Source organism: Podarcis gaigeae, assembly GCF_964106915.1.
Source record: "Podarcis gaigeae genome assembly, chromosome: 16".
NCBI classification, from domain to species: Eukaryota; Metazoa; Chordata; class Lepidosauria; order Squamata; family Lacertidae; genus Podarcis; species Podarcis gaigeae.
The window spans coordinates 23,737,790-23,758,869 of NC_139693.1; the positions used below are offsets into that span (position 1 = coordinate 23,737,790).

General features: G+C 49.0%; 1 protein-coding gene across 4 annotated transcripts in view; it reads left to right on the forward strand.

The window, feature by feature from the left end:
* AP1B1 (adaptor related protein complex 1 subunit beta 1) overlaps positions 1-18,523 on the forward strand; it is a 57,816-nt gene extending 39,293 nt beyond the window's left edge. For 2 of the 4 annotated variants that reach the window (XM_083717085.1, XM_083717086.1), the window contains exons 11-22: positions 604-769; positions 1,841-1,939; positions 2,918-3,177; positions 5,200-5,401; positions 7,186-7,206; positions 7,948-8,088; positions 10,053-10,198; positions 11,059-11,188; positions 13,199-13,283; positions 13,718-13,804; positions 15,112-15,266; positions 17,768-18,523. In XM_083717085.1, coding sequence (XP_083573211.1) covers positions 604-769; positions 1,841-1,939; positions 2,918-3,177; positions 5,200-5,401; positions 7,186-7,206; positions 7,948-8,088; positions 10,053-10,198; positions 11,059-11,188; positions 13,199-13,283; positions 13,718-13,804; positions 15,112-15,266; positions 17,768-17,842 — 1,567 coding nt within the window. In that variant the 3' untranslated portion in view covers positions 17,843-18,523. Of the gene's footprint in view, positions 1-603; positions 770-1,840; positions 1,940-2,917; positions 3,178-5,199; positions 5,402-7,185; positions 7,207-7,947; positions 8,089-10,052; positions 10,199-11,058; positions 11,189-13,198; positions 13,284-13,717; positions 13,805-15,111; positions 16,169-17,767 lie in introns of all 4 variants that reach the window. The other 2 variants (XR_014559004.1, XM_083717087.1) reach the window with 2 other exon arrangements.
* Positions 18,524-21,080: the final 2,557 nt, after the last annotated feature.

The following is a 21,080-nucleotide window of genomic DNA, read 5'->3' on the forward strand; positions in this document are numbered from 1 at the left end:
ATGAGGCAGAGCGTTCCACCAGGCCGGAGCCAGTGTTGATGAAAAAGCCCTGGCTCTGGTTGAAGCTAATCTAACTTCCTTAGGTCCCGGGACCACTAGGGTGTTGTTATTTATGGACCTTGAGGCTCTCTGTGGGGCATACCAGGAGAGGCGGTCCCGTAGGTATGAGGGTCCTAGGCCGTGATACATGAGCAATGATAATGATACAATGAAACCTATCCAGAAATATAGAGCCTTCGATTTTTCTTTTATTTATATGTTTTGCATCAGAACTGGCTCTTGATGACACAGGATGCCCAGCACATGCAGAGCTAGTTCTTGGCCTTTGAAAGGATCTATCCTGTTGTTCAGAGGCATTCCTATCCTACTTTTCCACCAAGGGCCCTTACATAGTTCTTTCTCTCTCTCTCTCTCCTTATTTAATCCCCCAGAACAGCCCTGTAAGGTAGGTCAGGCTGAGCAGGGGCAGTCGGCCAAATGGTGGGATTTGAACCCTGGTCCTCTCCCGGGTCGTAATCTGATGCTTCTCTAACCGCTGCGCTGCACTTGGTTCTCCGCTGTCTCTTAGCTCCTCCTACCCCTCCTGTCCCCCCCGACACGCAGGTACGAGAGCGTGATCGCCACCCTGTGCGAGAACCTGGACTCCCTCGACGAACCTGAGGCTCGGGCAGCCATGATCTGGATCGTGGGCGAATACGCAGAGCGCATAGACAACGCGGACGAACTTCTGGAGAGCTTCCTCGAAGGCTTCCACGACGAAAGCACCCAGGTGAGACGGGGCAGAGTCTTCCAGGTGGGGTGGCTGAGGATTAGGCAGCAAAGGCTGCAACGATTCCCTCCAGATTTCCCCCTACGGTGCCTTGCCTCCCCCAAGCAGCCAACCCGTGAAGATCTTGCACCCCTCCAGGAACCCTAGAGGTTGTGTCTTGGACGATGCACCTCTCAGGTTGCACGTCAACTTCATTGGCACCTCCTGTAGATGCCCGTCAACAGTTCTGATGATCAAGATGTTTCTCTTCCTTAATTTATAACTAGTATCTTGTAAACTGCGGCTCAGCCTTGCATTTGGCACTTTGATCACCAAAGAATGGATGCTTTAGAATTATGGTGCTGGAGGAGACTCTTGAGAGTCCCATGGACTATAAGAAGATCAAACCTATCCATTCTGAAGGAAATCAGCCCTGAGTGCCTCACTGGAAGGACAGATCCTGAAGCTGAGGCTCTAATACTTTGGCCACCTTATGAGAAGGGAAGACTCCCTGGAAAAGACCCTGATGTTGGGAAAGATGGAGGGCACAAGGAGAAGGGGACAACAGAGGATGAGATGGCTGGACAGTGTTCTTGAAGCTACCAGCATGAGTCTGACCAAACTGCGGGAGGCAGTGGAAGACAGGAGTGCCTGGCGTGCTCTGGTCCATGAGGTCACGAAGAGTCGGACACAACGAAATGACTAAACAACAACAACAAAGCAAAGTGCTCAGCCCAGCCCAGCTTCATGCAGCCTCCCAGTTTAGGGGAGTTAGAACAATAAAACAATGAGATAAAACAATAAATGAAAACAACAAAACGAAGCACTAAAAGGAGTTAAGAAATAAAATGGAAGAGGGGATAAAAACAAATGCTAAGGGTTGGTTATAGAGCAGAAACTTGCCTTAGAGCTCAAAACCCTGCTTCAAGCATTCAGCAGCCATCTTCCTCCTAGATGCCCCCTTTCCCTCCTGCAGCCTCACGTTCAGACTGCTTGTGCCAATTTCTTCCAGGATGGTAGCAGTAGAACGCCAGCTGTTGCATGCAGAAGATCCCAGGTTCAGTCCACCTTTTTTTCTTTCGTCCACTGCAGGTGCAGCTGCAGCTGCTGACGGCCATTGTGAAGCTTTTCCTGAAGAAGCCCACCGAGACCCAGGAGCTGGTCCAGCAGGTCCTCAGCCTGGCTACACAGGTAGGGCAAGAAGAGGCGGCCTCGCTTTGCCTTTGTAAACCTGGAGGCCCCCTCTATGTCCTTGCAGAGGTTCTGCAAGGTAGCCAGGGGTGCGGAAGCTTTGTCAGTCTGGACAACCTCCTGAGGACCACATGCCAGGGGTGGGAGGGGCCAGAATCAAAAGTGGGCGGAGCTACAGATGCAAATTTGACCCTCTGTACACTAGAGGCTAGTTTCTACGCAACAGTTGCACGCTCCTTTCCCCCCTTCATCCAGGGATAGCAAGAGGCACGACTGGAGTTCAGGGACACTTCCAAGCCAGGAGAAAACACTCCCAAGGAAGGGTGCGGTGACCTGAGGAGAGGCTTAAGATCCAGACTTATTCATTTATTACATTTATATACCAAGGGCGGTTCACAGAGTGAAATACAGCCGTACCTCGGAAGTCAAACGGAATCCATTCTGGAAGTCTGTTCTGTTCGACTTCCAAAACCAAAACGCAGCTTCCGATTGGCTGCAGGAAGCTCCTGCAGCCAATCGGAAGCCGTGCTGGACGTTCAGCTTCCAAAAACCATTCGAAAATTGGAACACTCACTTCCGGGTTTCAATCGTTCGAGAGCCGATTTGTTTGGGAGCCAAAGCGTTTGAGATTCAGCGTACGACTGTACAAGATAAAACACAAGCAAATGATTAAACCGTTTTAAACTTGCCCTGGATTTATGTTCATTGCTTTAAATGCTTTCAGGCCTTTTTTTTTTTTTTTGGCAGTCACAAGGACTAGAAACTTTGCTTTCTTTTTAAATGAGAAGTGTCAGCACTCTGACATCTGGCCTCTGCAAGGATGAGAAAGAGTGAGGCAGAGCGGCCTGCATCTATTAAGATATCCAATGTGTTAACTGACCTCTGGGCAGGTTTGGAGAGCCCCTGGTGTGAAAACACACACACATGCTCCTTTCCTTGTCTCCCCTTCCCCCCCCCCCCGCGGCTCCCACCACTTAGGATTCGGATAACCCCGACTTGAGGGACCGTGGCTACATCTATTGGCGCCTGCTCTCTACCGATCCTGTGGCAGCCAAGGAGGTGGTTCTGGCAGAGAAGCCACTCATCTCTGAAGAGACGGACCTGATTGAGCCAACTCTGCTGGACGAGCTGATCTGCTACATCGGCACACTGGCCTCCGTCTACCACAAGCCCCCCACTGCCTTCGTGGAGGGGAGCAGAGGCATCGTCCATAAGAGCCTCCCTCCACGGACAGGATCGTGAGTACTCTTTGGTGGCAGCGGTGGTTGTGCAGGGAGAGGTGGTTCGGCTGTTCCTCTCTACAGTCCACTTCGTCTTTGGCTCTCTTTTTTTCATTCTATTTATAAAAACACCATATTTTTCGCTCCATAAGACGCACCTGACCATAAGACGCACCTAGTTTTTAGAGGAGGAAAACAAGAAAAGAAATATTCTGAACGAAACAGTGGGTGCATGATTTTTGTGGTGCATGCTGTGGCCACAGACATGTGATCTGATGTTGAATTTGGGGTGACCCAATGCAAAAATCCTGAGGATCCATGTGGATCCGTGCTTTGTAAGCACGTTTTTGCGCCATTGTGGCCCCATGCAACAGTGGGTGCGTGATTTGCTCGTTGCAGGCTGTAGCCATACACATGCTATGTGATCTGATGGTGGATTTGGGGTGACCCAATGCAAAAATCCTGAGGATCCATGTGGATCCATGCTTTGTAATCACATTTTTGCACCATTGCAGCCCCAGGCAACATTTTTTTGGTGTAGGCTATAGCCATGGACATGCTTACATACCGCCATGCATTTTTTTTTAAAAAAAAAAAAATCTAGAGTGGTTTGCAATGATTCTGCATAACGCCATACAAGAGAAAGCATATAAAAAAAGAAACCAGCAAACTGTTAGGGAAAGGAGTGTTCGGCATTCCCTGCAGAATAGGAAGGGTTTTTGGCAGGTGTTGGCACAGATGGTGCCTGCTGGATTTCTAGTGGCAGAGAGTTCCACAGGGCCGGGCCAACAACACAGAAAGGGCTGTTGTCTTGCCAACTCGAGGAACGGCCAGATGATCCCACTGATCAAGCTTGGGATACAAGGGTTCGGGTGGTCCCTGAGGCACCCTGGACCTAAGTCATTGAGGACTTTACAAATGAATGCCTTGAGTAGTAGAGGAGCAGCTGATGCAGGTGCTTTAAGAGCCATGTCTTGTGTTGCTTGCCAGATGCCCCCATCAGCAGCAGTCTGACCTCCGCATTCTGCACCAGCTGGAGTATCCAAACCAGGCCCAAGGGCAGCCCTGCATAGAGGATGTTGCAGTGATTAGCCTCAAGGTTACCAATACATTGACTACTGTGGTTGCAGCCAATGTAGCACAAAGCTGAAATCACTCAGCAGTCCATGTGTTCCACGGGCGAAATGTGCTGTGCCAGCAAAACGTCACTGTGCCAGATTGCCGGAAACTTCGCTGCACAGTAGATTTCACAATCTCTTTCATAGCCGGTTTCCGCTAGCCACAACTTCTGCATTGGGTTCCACCCATCTGCTGGTGCAAGGGGCCCTGGGGTAGGGTGGCTGGGTAGCAGAAATAGACACACACTTTTTCTTTGGGGGGGGAGGGGTTAAAATAATTTTTTATTAATTTTTCACAGTTACATTTTCACAAGTGAAAACAGTAATTAACTCACATTTCTACCAAATCTAAATTTATACAAGCACCTTTTCACGAACCTTCTCTTTTGAGTCCAGAGATCCTAAGACACGCTCTTGAGTCAGTGGTTCCCAAACTCCCCTCCACCCCCCACCCCAGGCCACTTGGAAATTGCTGATGGTCTCCACAGACTGCAGTTGCTACAGCAGGCAGAATAATCATTAAGCCATATGCTGGACGAGATCCTGTATGGTACATATTTGGGTTTTTGTTGCTGATTTTTATTTTTATTCCATTGAATTCGGATCGGGATACAATAAAATGCATTATGAGAAACGAAAGAAGTGATAAAAATGCAATTAACCATCACGCAGCATCTCGCCTAGTGTATTATAGTCACTACGGCAGACAGAAAATTCACTGATTATATATGAATATTTTATGCAGGCATGCAATGAAACATGCCCCCCCCCCCAATGAAGCATGCAAACCGCTGGTGGAACATGTGCCACAGTTTGCGTACTCCTGATCTGTGTCTCTTTTTTTGGAAGGAAGGAAGCAGGCCATTTTTAAATTGTCATCTTCGTCTCTTCCTCACCACCCCACCCTATACTATGAACACAGGAGCGAAAGCGCTGAGAGCCCGGATGTTGCTCCAGCGGGCGCCCCCCAGGCTGAGCAGCCAGCGGTCATCCCGACACAAGGAGACCTCCTGGGAGACTTGCTGAACCTTGACCTGGGACCCCCCGTGAGCGGCCCTCCCGTTGCCACCTCATCGGTGCAGATGGGCGCCGTTGACCTTCTCGGCGGTGGCTTGGACAGTCTGGTAAGCCCTAATCCTGCCCTCCCGAGGATTTGCAACGGAAGAGGGCACGGCGTTTTCATTGGAGTACTTTGAATCCTTGAAAGCAGCAGCGTTAAGTGTGGCCGCTGACGTTATGCTCTGTTGCTGTTGGTTCCCTGTCTGCACATGTTTCACACTGCCTGTGTGTTTTAAGACTGTGTGTAGATATATAGCCGTGTCCAGCTTAAGTAATACTGAGTAGACCCACTGAAATTAATGGACCCAAGTCCATACATTTAAAGCTATGGGATACCACTCCAAACAGCCATGGCTTCCCCGCAAAGGATTCTGGGAATTCTCCTTGAGAGTTATTACTAAGCCCTTCTATTCCCCTCCCGTAGCCATGGTTTCCAGGGCGGTTTAGTGGTCAATCTTCCTTCCCTGGAAACTGGGAATTGTAGCTCTGTGTGGGTAATGGGGGAGTCTCTCCTAACAACGCCATTAACAAACGACAGCTCCCAGAATTCTTTGGGGGAAGCCATGACTGTTTAAAGTGGCACCGAAGGGCTGAGGACATAACCTCTTCGCTCTTGCCTTTTCAGCACGATGTGTATGTTTCAGGAGCCTCCTCGTTTTTTGTTATTGTCTGTCGTTTCAAATCGTGTTTTAATTCAGTAACCCGCTCTGGGACATTAGGGTGGAGGGCAGGTAATAGATAACAGCAGCAGCAGCCTCAGCAGCAGCAACAACAACAGTCATAGTTAACAGTAAGAATAAAAAAAAAAGTGCAGTCTGAATGTGGGCTTAGCTGTGTCCTTTCATTTTCCTACTCTGAATATGGCTTAAAACAACTGGACACAATCCATTAATCTTTGGTCCCATTTTGCACAGAGAGGCAGCTGAGGAATCTGTCCTTTCTCACACCTTTTTTGGATCAGGGCGGCCAAAAGGTGCCCGCTAGATGTTGCCCGGGGTCTCATCACACCCCCAGGCAACATATCCCAGTGGTCAGGGATGATGGGAACTGTCGTCTTATCTGGAGGGCATCAGGTTGGCCACCGTCCACTTTAGGACATAAATGGTTAGGCATTCATGGGCAGTGGAGGCTGAGCCCCTTTTCGCAAGGCTGGCAGGGACACGAACTCAAAGCTCCGCTGGGAGTTGGCAGAAGGAAACTGTTCAGTGCGAACGATTCCCAGTATACCTGAAGAAGCGTCTCCGCCCCCATTGTTCAGCCACTGAGGTCCAGCTCCGAGGGCCTTCTGGCGGTTCCCTCACTGCGAGAAGTGAAGCTACAGGGAACCAGGCAGAGGGCCTTCTCGGTGGTGGCACCTGCCCTGTGGAATGCCCTCCCCTTAGATGTCAAGCAAATAAACAACTATCTGACTTTTAGAAGACATCTGAAGGCAGCCCTGTTTAGGGAAATTTTTAATGTTTGATATTTTATCGTATTTTTAATACTCTGTTGGGAGCTGCCCAGAGTGGCAGGGGAAACCCAGCCAGATGGGTGGGGTATAAATAAATAAATTATTATTATTATTATTATTATTATTATTATTATTATTATTATTAGAACGGGCAGGGCAGAGCAGAGGGGGTGCTGTGTTCTTCTTGTGGGGAGCTGTCTTGTAGCGCTGTGGCTGATAGCATCTGTGTGACTAACCTCTCTTTCACCCCTTCTTGTTTTGTCTCTTTCCCTCCTCCCACCCCCCCAAATCCTGGCTATTCTCTCTCTCTCTCTCTCTCTCTCTCTCTCTCTCTCTCTCTCTCTCTCTCTCTGCATGTGGCTGTCTCTTCTCTTCCAACTTGCCTGCTGCTTCTTGGAGATGGGGGACGAAGCTGAAGGGGTATGGTCCAGCCCTCTTACTAGCTTTCCCTTCAGTGAGCCACCCCCTTCCTCCCCACCCTTCCCTCCACTATTTCCTGCTGGGAAACCGGGGCTGGGGGGGCGGGGGGGAGGACGGACGAGGTGGATGGTACTCTTAGCAGTTTTAATTGCCTTCTACCTGATCATCTCAAAGTGTGAAGTACACTAAAAATGCAACAAACCAGATCTATCTAAATACATAAATTAGTCTGACCCAACAGGTGTGTGTGTGTGTGTCTCTGTGTGTTAAAGGCATGTTCTTGGGAGAATCCCCCCTCCCAGTCCTCCCCCCCCCTGTGTGTGAGTTTATTCATTCTGTGTGTATGTGTAAATGCAGAGAAGGTCTGCAGCTCATGTCCTGCACAAGCTCCCAGATTCAAGCCCTGGTTTGACTCCAGGTAGGGCTCAGAATTTGTCCTGCCTGAAACCTCGGAGAGCCACTACCTGTCTATATAGACAAGGCTGGAGGTAGATGGACCAATGGTCTGATGCAATATTAGGCAGATTTCTATAAAAGCTTGTGCATTTGCCTCTTCTTGTAAGTCACGAAGTGGCCCTTCCCAAAGGGGTGCCAACCGCTGCAGCTCTGTGTAATGTCTTTTGCTCCTCCGCTCCCTACTCTTAAGCCACCTCCCATAGGCACATGTCTCGCCCTCCCCCCACTGCCTTTGGAATTGCCTCTGTGAACTTGTAACATCTTGGTGTCTTTGTCTCCCTGCAGATGGGAGGCCCCAGTTTCGCAGCGCCCAGTGCAGTCATGCCCTCCAACTTGGGAGCGCCCCTGGGCGGGGGCTTGGGAGACCTCTTCGACCTGGCCGGCGGCGTGGGGACATTGTCCGGGTCCTACGTAGCTCCCAAAACGGTGAGTAGCACTGGCCCCCAAGGAGTGCCGGGGGCCAAGTGGCTCCCGATACCATTGCTTGCAAGATGCCTAGCACCTCTCTGTGGGTAATGAGCTTCTTTGCTTTGGCTAGACCCAATGATAGGGCCGGCCACAACAGGGAATGAGAAGGCCTGAGCTCCCTAGGTGCTTCATGATGCATTGGACTAGAGAAGGAATGGGGAACGTCTGTGACCCTCCAGATCTTGTTGGACTCCAGCTCCCATCAGCTCCCCCAAGCAGCATGACCCATGGTGAAGAATAATGGGAACTGTAGTCCAACAGCTTCTGGAGGCCACAGATATCCCCCATCATCCCTGACCTGGCCTGATGCTCTCCTGCAGCTCCCAGTGAGTATCAGGTTCTCTCATACCCTGTTGGGGCCGGCCCTACCATTTGGTCATCATCCCTGATTATTGACCATGGTGGTTGCAGCTGATGGGAATTGGAGGACTACATATTCCCCATCCCTAGGCTAGTGTGGGGTTATGTAACTTCTGCAGCCACTAGTTCCCCCAGCAGCAGCAAAATCCACAGATTACTGTTATTATTTATTGCGTCAAAAACTGCTAAGCACTGCTAAGTAGACTTACAGTTGAGAGGGATGAGGTGCTACCCAATGTCAGCCATACTCCGAGCAATCAGTGGGGTTGTGTTAATAGTCCTCATGTCAAATTATAAATTGCAAGCTCCTCAATGTTGAGGACCCATCCTATAGAAGTGTAAGCTATAAAAAGAATGGATTGGGCCCAGGCTAGGTTTGCTGAACTTGGGTATCCCATTGGAATTGGTGGGGGAAATTAAGAGTACTTGTGCAACTTAATTTTACTCACAGTAGACCCATTGCAATTAATGGATCCCACACATCGTGTTCATTAGTTTCAGCGGGTCTTTTCTGTGTAAAACTGAACGCTGCCCTTGGTCTTGACATCGTTCCAGTTGAAATTCACAGGATTTCAAAGTACAATTGACTTAGTCCGGATCGAACTCCAACATTTGGGTAGGGGGGCAGGTTCTTGTTAGGATTTTTTTGTTTTTCATTTTATAACATACAGTCGTACCTCAGAAGTCGAATGGAATCCGTTCCGGTAATCTTTTCAACTTCCAAAACATTTGGAAACCAAGGCGCGATTTCTGATTGGCTTCAGGAAGCTCCTGCAGCCAATCGGAAGCCGTGCCAGACGTTCGGGTTCCAAAGAACATTCACAAACCGGAACACTCACTTCTAGGTTTGTGGTGTTTGGGAACCAAAACGTTCAAGTGCCAAGGCGTTCTGCTTCCAAGGTACAACTGTACATAAAAGAGAGCGATTATAACAACAGATGAAAACATAAAGAAGAAAAAAAACCCCTGTAAAGTCACATACGGGTTAAATAACAGAGGTAATGAAAGGAAAAAAGTGGGAATAAAAGTTGTATTTTCATAGATAAATAATATTAAGTATTCCTTGACTGGGACGCGGGTGGCGCTGTGGGTTAAACCACAGAGCCTAGGACTTGTCGATCAGAAGGTCGGTGGTTCGAATCCCCACAACGGAGTGAGCTCCCGTTGCTCTGTTCTAGCTGCTGCCAACCTAGCAGTTCGAAAGCACATCAGAGTGCAAGTAAATAAACAGGTACCACTCTGGCGGGAAGGTGAACGGCGTTTCCGTGCGCTGCTCTGGTTTGCCAGAAGCGGCTTAGTCATGCTGGCCACATGACCCGGAAGCTGTATGCTGGCTCCCTCGGCCAATAAAGCGAGATGAGCGCCACAACCCCAGAGTCGGCCACGACTGGACCTAATGGTCAGGGGTCCTTTTACCTTGACCTGTCCTTTGATTGTCAAGTAGAGTTCCAGATTTTCCAAGCTTGTGATGGTGGTTTCATTGCAAACGATGGCCCTGCTGTATGTGCAATGAAGGAATCTACCCCCAGTGCATAAACTAATGTCGCCTTGGACCATTTCAGGTCTGGCTCCCGGCTGTGAAGGCCAAGGGTTTGGAGATTTCGGGTACCTTCAGCCGGCAAGTGGGCTCCATCTCCATGGACCTCGTGCTCTCCAACAAGGCCCTGCAAGTCATGTCTGACTTCGCCATCCAGTTCAACCGGAACAGGTAAAAGCCGCCGACTCTTCCCTTCCTGTGCTGCATTTCAGTGTGGCCTCCCCCCACCCCCACAAGGAGTCATCCCATGCAGAGGGGGCGCTATAGCAAGGGAGCCTCTTGTGATGATCCTTGTGTCACTGAATGGCTGGTTTGATGAACCAACCTCGCCCTCTAAGAAGTTGACTGAAGAGGCTTAACCAGCTAGGACAGGGTGGGGAATATTCTTTCCAGCCCGAGAGCCGCATACCCTCATATACCACCTTCCGGGGGCCACATGGCAGTGGTGGGCGGGGCCAAAACTGGGCAGGGCCACAGATTGAACTGCACCCACCAATAGCATGGCCAGGGATAGCAGTCCCTGACGGAACATTTGAAAATTGCTGAAGTTCTTGGCAGACTACTTAAGGCAGCAATTCCAGCTATTTTTTTGGGACTACAACTCCCATCATCCCTAGCTACCAGGACCCAGTGGTCAGGAATGATGGGAATTGTAGTCCAAAAAAACCCAGGTGGAGACCCAAGTTTGGGAAACGCTGACTTAAGGGGGAATTTATTTATTATTTTTGCCTTTTGTAATGCACTGTGCTAGAGGCAGTAGGATATTGAACTGGATCTGTATTGTTTCTTGCATACAGTGGTACCTCGGGTTAAGTACTTAATTCGTTCCGGAGGTCCGTACTTAACCTGAAACTGTTCTGAAGCCTTAGTGATTTGAACATCATTAGGATACATGGATATATAAAAATCCTCATTAGGATATATGGTTATAAATGGATATATGATTATATAGAAATCATAAAGGTAAAATTCTTCCAGGTCGTCTTGCCACACTGGGGGCCCTCCCCTTCTAACTGGCTGTTCCCTTTCAGCTTCGGCCTGGCCCCCGCCGCACCCCTCCAGGTCCACGCCCCCCTTGCTCCCAACCAGAGCGTGGAGATCTCCCTTCCCCTCAACACAGTCGGCTCGGTCATGAAGATGGACCCCCTGAACAACCTCCAGGTGAGCCAAGGTGGCAAGGGGCCAGCAGCAGGTCATGTGGTGCAGAGGCTGTAGTTCAGCGGCAGAGCCCCTGCTCTGCATGCAGAAGGAAGTCCCCGGTCATGTGCCAGCTTCAGTCCCCAGCATCTGCAGCCTGGGCTGGGAGAGAGACCTCCCTGTGCAAAACCCAGGAGAGAGCCGCTGGCAGTCAGTGCAAACAATACTGAACTGGACGGACCCATGGTCCGATTCAATATTGGGTAGCTGTTTAACTCGGCTCTGGGTTCTTTTTAAACCACATGGACTAGAATCTGTAGCTTAGTGGAAGAGCATCTGCTATGCCTATAGAAAATGCCGACCTCCAATGGCATTTCCAGGTAGGCCTGTGAGAGAGACCCCTGCCTGAACTCCCTGGCTGTTGGTGTAGACAATGCTAAACTGGACATCCATTTATCATTGGGTATCTATTTATCATTTCTATTCTATTCTGTTTATTTATATCCCGCCTTTTCCCGTCACAGGGATTCAAGGCAGCTTACAACGAAAATAGAAACAGCGAAAAACATTGGGGAGGAAAGCAATCATTTTATAAAAAAAACACAATTAAACTTTTAAAAAGTCATCTCTATATCCTCGTTTTAATCCCAAGGGGAAATATTGAAAAAAATAAAAATTCCTGCCTATTGCACAAAAGGTCATTCAAGGCAGTTAACAATGTTAAAAAGAAAAACCATTAACAGTGGCAAACTTGGAGTGATCCAACATCTAAGGATCGTCGGAGACTCCAGAAGCTGTAAAACAACAACACAGCTTTTGTTTGTCACTTGAGGGCCACTTTCCAGAGCTTCTATCTGTAAGAAATCAGAAACAATCTCAGGACAAAACGGGGCAAGGAAATAATGAAGACAGAGCTCCTGTGCTTCAGGACAATTTGTTCTCCAATAATAATAATAATAATAATAATAATAATAATAATAATAATAATAATATATTATTTATACCCTGCCCATCTGGCTGAGTTTCCCCAGCCACTCTGGGTGGCTCCCAATCAAGTGTTTAAAACAGTACAGCATTAAATATTAAAAACTTCCCTGAACAGGGCTGCCTTCAGATGCCTTTTAAAGATAGGATATCTGCTTATTTCCTTGACATCTGAAGGGAGGGTGTTCCACAGGGCGGGCGCCACTACCGAGAAGGCCCTCTGTCTGGATCTCTGTGTCCAGGGAATCCTAATATTTGTGCAGGCAAAAACAAAAGAGGAAGGAATCTGGTAGAGAATTAATACATTTCCTCTAGTATTTTTAGATCTGGCCATTTGTATCACACCTTTCCCTCCAGCGAGCTCAAGGTGGCGTGTGTGGTTCTCTTTCTCCCCGTTTTATACTTACAACAACCCTGTCAGGTAGGTTAGGCTGAGACATTGTGATTGGCCTGAGGGAAACGCTCTTGTCTGGAGCTCTGGAGAGCCACGCATCAGTCACATTGATAAATAAAAGGAAACCCCCCCCTTCGTTTTGCCCATCATCAACCCACACAACAATGTGGCAGGGTGATCCACATGCGAAGTTATTGCAAGAACGTAAGAAAAGCCTGCTGGATCTTTCAGCGGCCTGTCCTAGCCCAGCATCTTCTTCTCACAGTGGCCAAGCAGATGCCTGGAATTGTAGGTGATATACTTGCAATTTCGCAAGTATTTATGTTTGTGGTTCTGTACAGTTCTATGGGAAATGAGTGGAAGCTTTTACACATGCACGTGTGCGCACATTTACGCAAGCCTTTGCAAGGCACCGGCTTCTGTTTCGGCAGGCTTTGTCCGTAACGCTTTAGAACACATCTTAAAGGCTAGAAACTTGAGTAGTACTCTGAAACAAAGTTCTGTTCTGTGCTCCTGCAGAATTGCGGCTTGCGTTTCTAGCCCAGCTCTGGAATGTCTGTTGGTGGGTCCCAGCCTAGCCAGAGAATCTTATCTTCTTCTCTCTCTCTCTCTCTCTCTCTCTCCCCCCCCCCCCCCGCTTCTCTGTTTGGTTCCAGGTGGCTGTGAAGAACAACATAGATGTGTTCTACTTCAGCACCCTCTACCCTCTGCACATCCTCTTTGTGGAAGACGGGAAAATGGGTAGGTTGGTGAGAGTCTGGGATGCAGAAGACGGGAAGACCCTGAAGCTGGAAGGATGAAAAAGACTTGCGTGCCTCCTCCAGGAGTAGCATTTTTGGCCGCATCCACACCATGTGTTTTAAGCACTGCAATACTACTTTATACTGGAGAGCCGGTGTGGTGCAGTGGTTAGGAGCGGTAGACTCGTAATCTGGGGAACCGGGTTCGCGTCTCCGCTCCTCCACATGCAGCTGATGGGTGACCTTGGGCCAGTCACACTTCTCTGACGTCTCTCAGCCCCACTCACCTCACAGAGTGTTTGTTGTGGGGGAGGAAAGGAAAGGAGAATGTTAGCCGCTTTGAGACTCCTTCGGGATAAAGAGAAGACTCCTTCAGTGATAAAGCGGGATATCAAATCCAAACTCTAATTCTTCTTCTGCTTCTCCCTCCTCCAGAGCGACAAATGTTCCTGGCTACCTGGAAGGACATACCCAACGAGAATGAAGCACAGTTCCAGATCAAAGACTGCCCTCTTGGTGCAGGTGAGAAGAGAGCTGTCTGATCTAGAATAGCTGCTGACCATGTGCTTATATGCCCTCCTGTTCTCTAGAGAGCTCAGGCCAGCTTCACTGTGGTTCCTAGGCACATAATGGTCACGGCAAGCTGGAATTTGTAAACTGGTGTGCTGTTGTACTAAGGAGCTAGGGCAGGTTGCCGCTTCCACTTGTATGGACCCAGCAGTAGAGACTCTCCAGTAGAGAGCCTTTTGACCTGTGACAACTGGTGCCCTTTGGGACCAGTAGGGCAGAAGGCAGGGAGCCCAACAGTAAAAGGGACCACTGATTGTTAGGTCCAGTCGCAGACAGCTCTGGGGTTGCTGCACTCATCTCGCTTTACTGGCTGAGGGAGCCAGCGTACAGCTTCCGGGTCATGTGGCCAGCATGACTAAGCCGCTTCTGGCGAACCAGAGCAGTGCACGGAAACGCCGTTTACCTTCCCGCCGGAGTGTTACCTATTTATCTACTTGCACTTTGACGTGCTTTCGAACTGCTAGGTTGGCAGGAGCTGGGACCGAGCAACAGGAGCTCATCCCGTCACGGGGATTCGAACCACCAGCCTTCTGATCAGCAAGCCCTAGGCTCTGTGGTTGAGACCACAGCGCCACCCGTGTAGTAGGTGGCGCCAAAGCCAGTGACAGGCACAGCCAACTCATTCTTAGTTTCTCCTCTGACCTCCTCCCTTCTGAGTTCTATAGGAACAGCTCTGAGACTTAGGAGCAGGAAGAAGCTGATTGGACACTCCCATGCCCTTGACTGGTGGTTAAGTAGGAAGGCTTGCAGGTGGGGGCTGACTGAGTTTGGTGGGGCAGTGCCGTTACATTACCCATTGCGGTGTAGCGGTTAGAGTGCCAGACTAGGACCTGGGAGGCCAGGGTTCAAATCCCCACTTGGCCATGGATCTCACTTGGTTGAGCTTGGGCCAGTCACTACCTCTTAGCCTAACCTCCTTTGCAGGGTCGTTGTGTGGATTAAAGAAGGGGAGGAGAATAATGTTCATCACCTTGAGCTCTTTAGAGGGGGAAAAAGCAGGATGAAAATGCACTGAATAAATTTAATTTTCCTAGGAAGCTCCTTATACTGAGTCAGACTCATTGGTCCATATCGCTCAGTATTATCTACACCAACAGCCAGCAGCAGTGCAAACATAAGAACTAGGAACTTGATTCTTTCTTTTCATTCAAGAGCTGGACATCTCAGGCAAACTGAAGCTGGCGCCCATTCCGTTTTGTTTCCATGTGCAATAGCGCCACGATTTATTTGCATGTGTGTGTGTGTATCTGGTCCCACAGATGCAGTTAGCAGCAAGCTTCAAGGAAGCAACATCTTCACCATTGCAAAGAGGAATGTTGAAGGCCAAGACATGCTGTACCAGTCCCTCAAGCTGACCAATGGCATCTGGGTCCTGGCAGAGCTGCGGATCCAACCTGGGAGCAATAACTTCACGGTAGGGCCCTTCTTGTGCACCTCCCTGCTCTTTGCAGAGGTTCTCTGTATAGTTCTATCATTGTTTTAAGCATAGGTGAATCGATGATAATAACAGGTGCATTTAAAATTTGCTGCGTATGGTGCAAAAATCTGCTCACCCCACAGATAGCACCTTAGATCTTCCCTTCCCACCTTATGAAACTCTGTTTTCACAGAGTGACCTTTCCGCCCCCCTTTAGAACATTGGAAAACAGGCAACAAGCACAAAGTGATGAAAACCTTGCAGTTTTATTCTATAGCAAGATAAAGCCATACCCCAGTCCTGGTGCAAGTAGTCAGCTGGGTTGGGCACTGGCCAAGTGTCCCTCTCCATCCTGACTCGGCCACACCACCCCTTATCAAACACATGCCACCAAGGCCCACAAGTGCCTGACTGCTGGCATCAGGCCTGTGGAATTTCAAATTTTTGCACAGTGCCTAAGAAAGCAGCCTCAAATAAAAAAATCAGGTGAGGGAGGGGGAATGGGCCAGGTTAAAAAGCCTGTGAATTTCTTAAAACGCAAACCTCGTTGGGGAGAGCATTCCATGGTCATGGTGCTGCCACCAAGAAGTCTCTCTGGTCCCCCCCCCCAATTATTTGGGGTCTCTGGAGAAGGGCCTGTAGTTGAAGCCCCACCCTTTCCGTACATCTGAAATGAGACATGATTCCCAAAAACATATCCACCTGCTTCCCTGCCCCATCGAATAGAACTGGTGGCATGCTCTTGTTTTTCCTTCCTGTTTTGGTTATGAAACAGTCTCCCCCCCCCCCCCACATTTGGGGTGACAATTTAATCTATTTGTATGTGTGTCTTTTTGTTTTTCCATGTCCATCCGCCCTCCCCATGGGCCCGCCCCTCCCTGATCTTTCAGGATTTGGAGGTTAGCAGAATATTTGTGTGCTTTTCATTTTATTTTTTTTTAAAAAGAAATCTTCTGAATCCAGCTGCTTACTCTCCACTTCACCCTCTGCCATTTTATTCCAGCCCCTCCCCCTGCCAGCTTGCGCCTGATGTTCTTTTTGGCAGTGCTCCACCACCAAGCAAGCACCATCCTAACAAATAACAGATCGTGCCAGCGATGGGAGGGGGGGGGGGACTTAAGATGAGCAACGACACCAGTGATTGGGGGGGGGATGGGTGTTAATCCAGATGTTGTGGGACTCCCATCTCCCATCAGCATCAGCAACCATGTCCACAATGGTCAGGGATGATGGGAGTTGTAGTTCAGCAGATGGCTGCAGGTTTCACTGTCACTGAAATAATACCTTGCTCAAAACCAGAGTTTCTCCTTGCACCTTGGGTGGCAAGGCTAACTTGCCCTTTCAGTGGGTACTAGGGCGGTTCATAAAAAAACTTTTTTGAAAATGCCTGCTCCAAAGGTCTTATCTTACTACACTAGGCATTATATGGCTATATCTGAAATTTCATGCACATCAGTTAATATCTTGACCCTCCTCCACAAAAACAGCTGTTTACTTGGCTGTTTTCCTGTGTCATGAAGGCTGAAATTTCAATTCAGTGGAGCAGGGTCAAGATATTAACTGATATAGCTATATAATCCCTAGTGTAGTAAGATAAGACCTTTGGAGCAGGCATTTTTTTTAAAAAAAGGTTTTTTTATGAACCGCCCTAATGGGTACCCCTCCCTTTCCCAGGTTTTTAACACAAGCTGGACCAGTGCTGTCTCTAAAAACCCCAGAGAGACAAGCTGGTGTAGTGGTTAGAGCGGCTCCACCCACCTGGCAGCCTCCCGATGACGCTGGACTTGCAAGTCCCATCATCCCTGACTCAGTCCCTTGCTGACATCAGCACCTTTGATAGAGGGAGGCATTGGCTGTGTCCACAATATTCATTTAAAGCACTGCGGTACCACTTTTAACAGCAATGGCTCCCCCCCCCCGCCGCCCCAAAAAATCCTGGGAGTTGTAGTTGGTTAAGGGCACCAAGAGTTGTTAGGAGAGAGCCCTTTAGTTCTGCTCATGGAGCTACAATTTGCAGAGATGCCTGGAAAGAGGGGTTTACCACTCTGGGAATTGTAACACTGCGAGGGGAACTGTAAAGCTCTCTCCTAACATCTCTTAATGAACTACAACTCCCAGGATCCTCGGGTGGCTGGAGCCATGACTGTTTAAAGCGGTAAAGCGGTGCTTTGATTATATGGTGCAGATGTGACATTTGTTTCAGGGGAAGGACGGGAGGGGAAACTTCCAATCTGGAAAAGGCCGCCTTGAGCTAAAACTGCAGCTGCCGCTCTCTTTTCCACCCACTGATAACTTGGCATAACCGTCCTCCTTTTAATCTCTGAGCATGTCGTCTTTTGTTTTTTTCCTCTCCCCCGGTCTCCTGGATTAAATATGCTCCAGTTTACTAACACTGCTGGCCTAGTAAGAAACTCTGCACTTCTGTGTTCAGAGGGAGAGAAAGAGAGGGATGCATACATAAATACATATATTTCCTTCTTCCTCCTTTTCTCCTGCAGCTATCTCTGAAGTGTCGGGCTCCTGAAGTGGCCCAGCACGTTTTCCAGGCCTACGAAACCATCCTGAAGAACTGAAGTCTCCTCCATGCGCTGCTGCTGCTGCCCTCCTGTCTCTTTAATGCCCCTTCCCTCCCGAACCCACCTCCTCCTCCCCGTCCCCCATCCCAGAAGCGGTGGTGAGATTTCATTGGGACCAACAAACAAAACACCCCAAACCCCTCCAGGCCTGTCCCTCTCTTTGTGGAATCGAACCCCTCCCGATGCAAGCTGTGTTTTCAACGCTTCTGAAACGACGGCATTAATCGCCTAAAAATTGGGAACCGGCAAGGAGAGCAGGGGTGGGGTGAGGTGGGGGGATGTTGGAGAGCAACCGGGATCCGGTCTTCAGCTTCGGGGGAAACGTAGAGGTGCTGGGAAGAAGATCTCTGCAGAGGGGATGGGAGATTTTGCTGTGTGGGTGTGTGTTGCATGTCAACTTCAGAATTCCTGTCTCCCTGTTCCCCTCGGCTGACGTTCTGCCTGTTCTCGAGAGCCCTGCACTCAGCTCTCTCTCTTTTGCCCTTTGTACATGGGCAGAAGTTCGACGTGCAGCGTGAGATCACGCGCACCGTGCTGTGGCTATGCGAGTCAGGGAGGTGGTGTGATGATGATGCCCATGCACCTTTTTAGCGTCCCCCCATCCCACCCCACCCTTTGCCGTCTTGCTAGTCTCTCATCTGAATAAACAATCAAATGCTCCTAGTGCTGAAAACAAAAGCGAAGTGGTTTGTGCTTTCCTTGCCCAGCCTTAAAAAAACAAAACCCAAAAGATCTCTGTGCATGTTGGGGGTGGGGAAATTAATAACAATAATAATAATTTTTATTTATTCCCCGCCCTCCCCAGCCAAGGCCGGTCTCAGGGCAGCTAACAAGCAGTAATAAAAACAAGTTGAATGAATACAACTTAAAAACAAAATTAAAATCCAACATTAAAATATTAAAATGTAGCCTCATCACAGGAGGAGAAAGGGAAAAAAGAAAGAGAGGGAGGGAATCAAATTGGCTCCAAGCCAAAAGCCAGGCGAAACAACTCTGTCTTACAGGCCCTGCGGAAAGAAATCAGATCCTGCAGGGCCCTGATCTCGTGAGACAGAGTGTTCCACCAGGCCGGAGCCAGTGTTGAAAAGGCCCTGGCTCTGGTTGAGGCTAATCTAACTTCCTTAGGGCCCGGGACCTCTAGGGTGTTGCTATTTATGGACCTTGAGGCTCTCCGTGGGGCATACCGGGAGAGGCGGTCCCGTAGGTATTAGGGTTCTTGGTTAAAATGGTGGGTGATCACTTGCTTATAAAGAAAGCAAGGGAGGGGGGATCGGTGACCCTGCAGATGTTGCTGCCTGTCATTTATGCCAACAGATCTGTAGGAACAGAGGATGCTGCCTTACACTGAGTCAAACCGTTGGCTCGGTATTGTCTTCAGCGATTGGTTAATCTGCGGAACTCACTCCTGCAGGAGCCACTGACTCGTGTGTGGCTTTAAAAAGAGGGCAGGGCAAATTCATGGAGGAGGAGATGACAAATCCACGGTTACCAGCCACAATGGCTATGCTCCTGTCTCCATAGTCTGAGGCAGCAATGCTTCTGAGTACCAGATTCTGGAAATGGCAAGAGGGGAGTGATGTGTTCAAGTCCTGTTTGTGGACTTCCTATTGGGGCATCTGGTTGGCTGCTGTGAGAGCGGGATATGCTGGACTAGATGGGCCACAGGCCTGATCCTGCATGGCTCTTCTTGTGTTTAGGCCAGTGCCCCATCTATTCAGCATCCAGTTCTCACAGTGGCCAACCAGATGCCCGAATGGGAAGCTTGCAAACGGAATCTGAGCCCAAGAGCATTCTCTCTTCATGTGGTTTTCAGCAGCTGGAATTCAGAAGTTTTGTAATAGACAGTGGTAATAGAATGCAGCCATTAAGGTTAATAAGTTCAATAGCTGACATTTCAATTTTTCTTTAAAAGATCTGATTGCAGATTCTGGGCATCTAGGTAAATTTAGACTCTGAGTTTAATGGTCCTATGGGAGGACTCAGTTAGACAGCTGTCAGTATTGCATCAGTGGTGAAGCATACGATGCCTGAACCAGATTGGCCTGGGATTAGGCAATTTTCTATATTTGGGGTTGGAGTGGGGAGTGAGATTTCTCTACTGCTGGTGTTGGCCTCCATGAAAAAATGGGAACAGTTGAGTCTGTCCCAAATGTTCAGCAGCTGCCTCAAAGGAGGAAAACGTCTGTTTTCCCTATGTGTTGTGTAGGCAAAGGCTTGGCTGTCTGTCGCAAGGAATGTGTGAGGATGTTGTGTGAATGTGCCCACAGGCAGCTGGTGCCAACCATCACGGCTGCCTCTTAGCAGGCAGGCGTTCACACCCACGGAATTCATAAAGAATGCTCAGCAACCTAATAAATGTGAACTCTAACTTAGGAAGAGAACGCCTGAGCTCCAGTGAATCCTATAGATGTTCATGTTGACCTTAATTTGCTCCAAACTCTATAGAGTGGCAATGGGGTCCTTCTGGGTGATGTCAGGCTCCAGCACCCCATAAATATCAGCCACTGACAATCATGGATGGTGGGAATTTTAGCCCAGCAACATCTTGAAGCTGCGGCCTCTGGACTGTCTTCAAGGGTTGTCCCATGTTCAGTGCAATACAGTAGTCTAGGCAGGAGGTCAGCAGAGTGAAAGGGAAATGTTCGTAATAGGTGACATGATAGAAGTTTATAAAACGCAAGCATGACATGGAGAAAGGATTCGGACTCGTGGGCATCCCATGAAGCTGAGTGTTGGAAGATTCAGGACAGGATTTCACCACACAGCAGAGAGTTAAAACTATGGAACTCACTCAGGAGATGGTGATGTCTACCAACATAGATGGCTTTAAAAGTGGATTCGACAAATTCGTGAAGGGGAGGACGATTGATGAATGCTAGCCACAATGGCTATTGTCTGTCTCCACGATCGGAGGCAGCCCTGCTTCTGAATACCAGTTGCTGGAAATTGCAGGAGGGGAGAAGGTTCTTGTGTTCAAGTCCTGTTTGTGGGTTTGGCTGTTTGGCTACTGTGAGACCAGGATTTCGGTCTAGATGGGCCGTTGCCCTGATTAAGCAGGCTCTTATATTCTCATTCCTACTCTGAGTGCCCACCACGTTCTAGACATTCAGGCTGCGGAGATGATAGGAACCTGAAAGACCTGGAGCATACCAGGTTCGGGGAGGCTGGCCTAAAACAAGGGAGAGGAACTCATGACCCACCCACCCCGAACTACAACTCCCATCATCCCTGATTA